Below are 7,294 nucleotides of genomic sequence, written 5' to 3'. Positions count from 1 at the left end.
CTTAGTATTTACCTATGATGTTTACTGTATAGAGATGTTAAGAATTTTTTCTTTTTAAAGTAAACTCTACCTCTAACTTGGGGCTCAGAACTTACAGCCAACCCCGGGATCAAGAGTCGCATGCTCTACTGACCGAGCCGGTCCGGTGCCGAGAGGTGTATTGATTGAAAAGAAAAAGGCCACCAGGGATAAGAAACTATTCTTTATTTTAGACAACATCATAAAATTTTTTTCACATCCCCCCACTTATTAGCCTTAATCCTCATCTTTTTGTTGAGAAATAAAGCTTGAGGAGGTGAGGGAAAATCATAAAGGGTAAACTTAGCAGCACTAACAAGATGCTTCCCTCCAGCACAGCAGTGGGCCCACACTGGCATTCCGCAGAACAGTCTTCCAGAAAGTGCTGATAGGTTTTCTCAGGTGGGGGAGTAGAGGCTAAGATTTCCATGCTCTAATAGTGTCAGCAAACAGTAGATAAAGGTTAGTTTTCTTTATTGTAACTGGAATTCTCAATCTTTAGTATCCTAATGTGAACTGATCTCCAATAGGAGAAAAGGAATGTGCAATACTCCGAAGCTTTTTGAACAAATAATCTTTTTTTTTTTTCATTAAATACATCAGAAGTAGTTTAGAGTGTACTATAAATACAGTCTTTGGAGATGGGAGTTAGAAAGCCTGATTTCTTCCCATCATCTGCTAAAACCAGCAGCGGAGTGATTCTAGAATGCAGACCACTGGCCACACTGAGAAGGGGACAGGTTAATCAAGGATGGAGTGAAAGGGACCAGCTGCGTCCTCACTTTCCATTTCTGCTTGCTCAACTGAAGTATAGCTGACATACAGTTGTACATTTTTCTTCACTCCCCTAAGTTAAGCAAGATGTACCCCCCACCCCTGTGCCCCTACTTTAAGTAATCCAATTGGGCACTACTTCCCCTCTTTTGTGACAGAGCAACTAAGTCATCACTACCTGAAGAGACCAAAAGAGTGCTGCTGAGACAAAGATGATGGCCCAGCAGGACGGGCCAAACGCTGCACACCACAGAAGACCACATATTGTGCAAAGGGCAACGTCAAATACTGCAGAAACACTCTCTAAGCAATACTTTCACAAGCACTGGTTCTATCTCTACCAGCAAAACCGAGAAAGCATTTATGGTCACAACCCTGGATACTGGCCGCCTCTTGGGTTTGAAATGTGGCAAGGCTTTCCTGGAAAAGGTGTCTGCCCCTAGACTCTAACTGTTTCAGCCTCATCTGGGCACAGTTCTGACACTGATCTGCAGCGGACTCGGTTTTCCTAAGACAGCCTGACCACATCAAGGGGTTGTAAAATAATCTCCATGCATGGTTATTAACTAATTAAACTTGCATTCAACACCATATGCTAATAGGATGAAGCAAAGGATAAGATCTGAATCTTAGATCTTTCTGAGCAGGGCATGTTAGGTGATAACTAGAGGGAAGGATTAGTTGCAAGCTGGATGGGAGCTCAGGCTTAGGCATGAGGGGAATGGTCTCCTACTGGTTTAGAAGCGCTCGGGGCTCCCTGAGCTCTGGTGTAGACTATAAGGGTTTTACTCAAGGAAGGGTATGATGTGGGCATAAAACCATTCCTGAGACAGTTGAAGATGGTCCCCTTCTACAGCCAGGAACACTAGCTGTCCTGCATTATCCATTTCCTTTAGCCCCAGGCGGTCCTGCAGAGACAAAGACCATAATTAATCAAGAGCCTTAATGAAAAGTTTCACAGTTAAAAAAGTAAAGAAACAGGATGTTCATTTGGGATACATGCTCAAAAGTGTAGTCTTTCCCTCAGTAGTAAAATTGAGGTGTATTGTTGAAAGTACCAAAAAGGATGCCTCCCAGTTTGCTTCCTGAGCATTCAAAACATATATTTAATTGAGATTGTTGTCTACAGAGTTCTATATTCTGCTTTCTGGAAAGTTTCCTAAAGCTTCTGGAGGACCACTTATGTGGGTGGGCCAGCCACCAACAAAACTGGCTCAAAATGTCAGTCAAGTGAGACTGAGCCAAAGACAGGAAAGCGTTAGCTTAAAATGTACCCAGCCCTTCGGTAACTCAGACGCTTTTCGCATCCTGCAGTTGAAAAAGGCCTTCCGGGCAGTGCCACACGACAAATACGGCTGGGAGGACGTGCAGTGACGGCCCCGGAGCACTGCTTCTGCTGCAGCTACTGATGGTTTGACTTTCACGATAGGGACGTTCTTAGTTGTAATTTCCCAAACTCAAAAGACCCCCCCCCCACCCCCAGCTTCCCTATCCTTTGATCACACCCAAGCTGGGGCACCAAGAGAGGAGACAACTCGGCCTGCAAAGTTAATCGGAGGAATTCCAGTAGAAGGCAAGTGGTGCAGAGAGCACTCGCGCCCTTGGGGCCAGGGTCCACCTCCAGTATATATTCCTTAGAGTGTGGAAGGCCCCAGAACTAGAGGTAGGGGAATGGTGCACCCTCTGCTTGAGAAACAGAGCCTGCTGTGTTTCCTCTTCAGGCTCCTGCAGGGGGAGCTCCCCTCCTCAGTGCTCTAATTTAAAAACAGAACCTCACATCCACTCGTGTTTTAAAGTTAACACCTTGGGCAGCCCCAGTGGCGCAGCAGTTTAGCACCACCTGCGGCCCAAGGTGTGATCCTGGAAACTTGGGATTGAGTCCAGCGTCGGGCTCTCTGCATGGAGCCCGCTTCTCCCTCTGCCCGTGTCTCTGCCTCTTCTGTCTCTCATGGATAAATGAATAAAATAAATAATAATAATAATAATAATAAAGTTAACACCTCTCCCATGTTCTCACGATGCGCGGGGGCTGCTTGGACTTGCAGTGTGCACATCAGCAAAGGAAGCCAGTTCGAACCCTTTCTATCAGGAGAAGGAAACTGGAGATGATGCGACCTTTGTACATACTTGGAAACCATGAGGTACAGGTCCTGCGTCCTTCAGGGTGTACGTTTCTGTAAACCAGCGCTGGCCTAACAGCACCCTCACCAGCCTCACCCGTAGCAGGCACAAGCCAGACGCCTCTGTGCACCTACTGCTCAGGGGTGCACAGGACGGGCAGCTGCAGGAACCAGGAGCTGAGTAAGACAGCACCTCGCTCCCCTCTGGTTACCTGTGTGTACAGAGCGGTCTCCTGCAAGGGAATGGTTTCCTTGGCTTGGCCACTTCTGTAGAATCCAAACCACTGCAGGAGAAGGAGCAAGAAGGAAGATGATCACACACACCGCACACACGCAGTGTTAAGCTAGGACTGGCCGGCACCTAAGACTACCACCCAAAGTATCAAAAAGCTGCAGCAAAGAGTAAAAATAGAGTTAGGTCTTGAGTCATGTCTTTTGAAGGGTGGATCCTGATGGGATGAGTTAATCTTTCCAAAGAGCTTTCCAATTCCCCGGAATTCCGGTTTCCTACAATTATCGAGCACCTACGCTGTGAAAACCCTTGTGCTAAATTTGACATTTGAAGGTGAATATATATATATGGGTCCCTGTTTTCTACAGCTCCGGTCTAGTGAGGCACGGAAACAACCGTTGGGCACAGGGATCAACCAACTTTTCTGTGAAGGCCAGATACAAAATATTTTAGCCTTTAAGGGCCACATGGGTGCAATTACCCAGTGCCCGCCATTCCAAACAAAAGCAGCCATGGAACAAGATTTTTAAAATGGACATGGCTTAAAAAAAAAAAAAGTAAAAATGAATATGGCTGTTTTGCCAAGAAATTCTGTTTATGGACATTGAAATTTGGATTTATATAATTTTTATGTCATCAGATATTCTTCTGATTTTTTTTCCTAACCATGAAAAAAATGGTTCACAGGCCATGCAAAGGTGGATGGCAGGGTGGATCTGGCCGGCAGGCTGCAGTTTGCTAGTCCCTGGTGGCTAGACATAAAAGAGGGAGCAAACTCTGCTTGGAACAGCGATAGCATCCTGGATGGAAGAAGTGACTGTGGCGCTTGGCCTTGCGAGATGAGCAGGAGCTTGTCAGGTGGAGCCCACGGAAGGGCACTCCAGAGGCTGAGAAGCATGAACAAAGACACGTAAGAAAAAATTTGTGCTAAGCCCAGGGCATTTCAACAAGTACAACATGGCTTTGGGCGCAGTGTATGGAGTCGCTAATGAAGGAAGCTTAGGTTGGAAAGACAGGTCAAGGCAGGCCTTGAATGCCAACCTCAGGGATTTCTAGACTTTGGGCTCCTGGTCTGGGTCCCAGGTCCCCTTGGAAAATGTAAAAGTTACAGACCCTTCCTCAGAGAATGCAACTACATACTCTTGCAAATAATTTCGGGTGGTGGGGGAATAATACCCCCCAGTGTCTCATTTGTAGACCTCGGGTGAAGAAGCCCTGCTCTACACAAAGGTGGTGGAAGGGACTGAAGGATTTTCCCCAGCAGGTGGCTCTATCTTAATGCCATCTACTCCTTGGGTCTCTGGGCGTGGCCCGCCGACACAGCATCTCACCTCAGAGTCCACAGGATCCACAATGGAATCGTTGAGAAATTTCACCATCACAAACTTCTTCAAGGCCATCAGGTTTCTCTTGTAGGACTCATTGACGCCCTGGGGGAAAAGCCAGGTTCCAGCAGGGATGCTAAAGCCTGCCCAGCGCTCCGGCCTCCCCAGCCCTGGGCCACCGGATTTCCTCCCCGTGATCAAGGGCCACTCTCCAGCTTCCCGCCCAGAATATACCTTGTACAGGCCTTTCTCACCGTCCTAGCTGACTGGCAATGCCCCCACCTACCACAGCACTCAGATGCCACCATGAGTTCGTCACCACACTCCCTGGGCATCCGTCACAAAGGTTAAAGGCCACCGAGAAAGCCAAGGCACAAGGAGAAACTACACATTCTCGGTGGTTCTGCGAGGCTGTTCTGTTTCTTCCCCGCTAGCCCTCAAATTTTGTTTTAAAAAACAAAAACCTGGGCAGCCCCAATGGCTTAGCGGTTTAGTGCTGCCTTCAGCCCAGGGTGTGATTCTGGAGACCCGGGATCGAGTCCCACGTCGGGCTCCCTGCATGGAGCCTGATTCTCCCTCTGCCTGTCTCTCTCTCTCTCTGTCTCTAATAAATAATTTAAAATAAATTAATTAATTTAAAAAAATAAAAAACAAAAACCTCTAGGCAGGCACAGTACAAATTGAGCCACGGAGTTTACCAGAATCTCCCAAACCAAGCTTGTGCCTGGGCCATACTCGGTGCCCTCTGCAGTCTCTCTTCTAAGTAAATCTCACTTCTGAGAAAATCGGACCCCCAAGGGACCCACTAGGAAGGCCTCCCTCAGTGAGGACAGCAGCAGTGCTGGTCCACCGAGGCCAGCGGCACCCGACTGAGCTTCCCTGCTGCTTCACAAGGAAAGGAAAAGGACTCGGGGGGAGAGCCAGATGAATGGCAGCCTTCCTGAAAGAACTGCCGCTCAGAAGCACAGCCTCCGAGAGCAGACCTTGTGCCTCCCAGTCTGTCCAGGGCGTTCTGGGCGAACGCTCACGGCCCACCTGTCTAATGCCCCCAAAGCGAACCGAATGCAGCGCCGAGGCACCGGGGCTGGGTGCTTACCCGCTCCTGATTAATATCGGCCAGGAAGATGCTGTGGTTGCGGTACGTGTCCTCCTTTATGGGGTCGTGCCAGTACTCTGCTTGCACCAGGCTGCGGGGAGGAGGAGGAACGAGTGAAGGCAGCCCAGCCCGCGGCAGGCAGGACACAGGGGTGGGGGGTGCACGGCCGACTGTGTACCCGGTGACTTCAGAAGGACCGAGAGCAGGGCCACCGGGGCACAGGCCCTGCCCCGAAATACAGCAGAGGGGACTTCCACTCATGAAACGGTTCAGTAACACATACCCGAGGCGTGGAAGTGCTACTTAGCTCCGGACCCGGGCCCACCGGTTTGGGAAAAGGACTGATTTTTTTAAAATGTGATGAACCCTTTTTTTTTTTTTTTAAGATTTTATCTATTTGAGAGAGAGAGGGCATGTGCACAGGGGCAGGGGGAGGGGCAGAGGCAGAAGCACACACACCCCACCCCCCACCCCCTGGGGCAGGGGCCTGATGTGGGGCTCGATCCCAGGACCCCAGGATCATGACCTGAGCTGAAGAACACGGGTGCTAACCGGCTGAGTCAGCCGGGCACCCCTGAACTGCCCATTTGTAAAATACTGACAGCAGCCCTGCTCTGGTCCTTGCATCGTAGCGCTGCGGCTCCCCGGTCTCCCTCAGCAGCAACCCGCAGGACCTGCCTGCACACGGCAGATGCGTGGCGGGAGGCCTCCGCCGGGTGCCAGGGGCCAAGCCGGGGATGCCGGGCAAGCTGGGAAGTCGGCGGGCACTGAGGGAGGGGCGGGACTTCAGCTGTGAGCAGAAGGGAGGGCAGCACGGTTAGGCGACCGCAGGAAGACACTTCGGGAGTGGGTGGCCAACAGTGTCACCTGCTCAGAAGCGGGGAGTTCAGGGCGCCCACGCGCTCACATGGGAGGCCCATCGAAGTTCCTCCAAAAAATGTTAAGTGTGGGCAGCCCGGGTGGCTCAGTGGTTTAGCACCTGCCTTCGGCCCAGGGCGTGATCCTGGGGTCCTGGGATCGAGTCCCGCATTGGGCTCCCTGCATGGAGCCTGCTTCTCCCTCTCTCTGCCTGTGTCTCTGCCTCTCTCTCTCTCTCTGTGTCTCTCATGAGTAAATAAAATACCTGGAGAAAAAAAAAATTTAAGTGAATAAATACAAAGGTCTCTGGATGTTGCCAGCCCGGGTTCCGGAGCCCAGGGGCTGACAAAGGCAGGCAGTCGTCACCGGTCACTCTTCTGCGTGAAAGGGAACCAGCTGAGAAGGGGCACCGGGCAGAAGCCCGGGGCACAGGGCGGCCAAGGGACCTGGGGATGAGCAGTAGCCGCACGTGCTGCACGAGGCGGAGGAGCCGGGGAGACCCAGAGAGCAATCCTGGGCTGTTCTTCTCTCCTTGTCGCCCTGGGAAGGGCCAAGGTCAGAGGTCAAGTGACCCTCGCAAAACCACATAGGCGTATTGCGGGGGGGCCTGGGGGGCTCAGCTGGTTAAGCGGCAGGCTCTTGGCTTTGGCTCAGGCGGTGATCTCAGGGTCGTGGGATCGAGCCCCGCGTCGGGCTCCAGGCTCAGCAGAGTCAGCCTGAGGATTCTCTCTCGGACCCCCCCACCCTGCTCGCTCACGTGCGCATGCGTTCTCTAAATAACTTAAAACAATCTTTTTTAAAAAAACCTACATAGTCATAGACAAGGTGGGATGGGAGCCTAAATCTGCCCAAGTCCACACTCTTTCCAACG

General features: G+C 50.9%; 1 protein-coding gene across 4 annotated transcripts in view; it reads right to left on the bottom strand.

Annotated features, from left to right (window-relative positions):
* Window positions 1–189: 189 nt before the first annotated feature.
* PPT1 (palmitoyl-protein thioesterase 1) overlaps window positions 190–7,294 on the bottom strand; it is a 71,035-nt gene continuing 63,930 nt past the window's right edge. For all 4 annotated transcript variants that reach the window (XM_035699044.2, XM_025419820.3, XM_049094345.1 and 1 more), the window contains exons 6-9: window positions 5,566–5,656; window positions 4,476–4,574; window positions 3,125–3,196; window positions 190–1,700 (exon numbers count right to left, since the gene is read on the bottom strand). In XM_035699044.2, coding sequence (XP_035554937.1) covers window positions 1,578–1,700; window positions 3,125–3,196; window positions 4,476–4,574; window positions 5,566–5,656 — 385 coding nt within the window. In that variant the 3' untranslated portion in view covers window positions 190–1,577. The remainder of the gene's footprint in view (window positions 1,701–3,124; window positions 3,197–4,475; window positions 4,575–5,565; window positions 5,657–7,294) is intronic.

The sequence above is a fragment of the Canis lupus genome, chromosome 15, assembly GCF_003254725.2.
Source record: "Canis lupus dingo isolate Sandy chromosome 15, ASM325472v2, whole genome shotgun sequence".
NCBI classification, from domain to species: Eukaryota; Metazoa; Chordata; class Mammalia; order Carnivora; family Canidae; genus Canis; species Canis lupus.
This window is presented reverse-complemented; position numbering and strand designations above follow the sequence as displayed.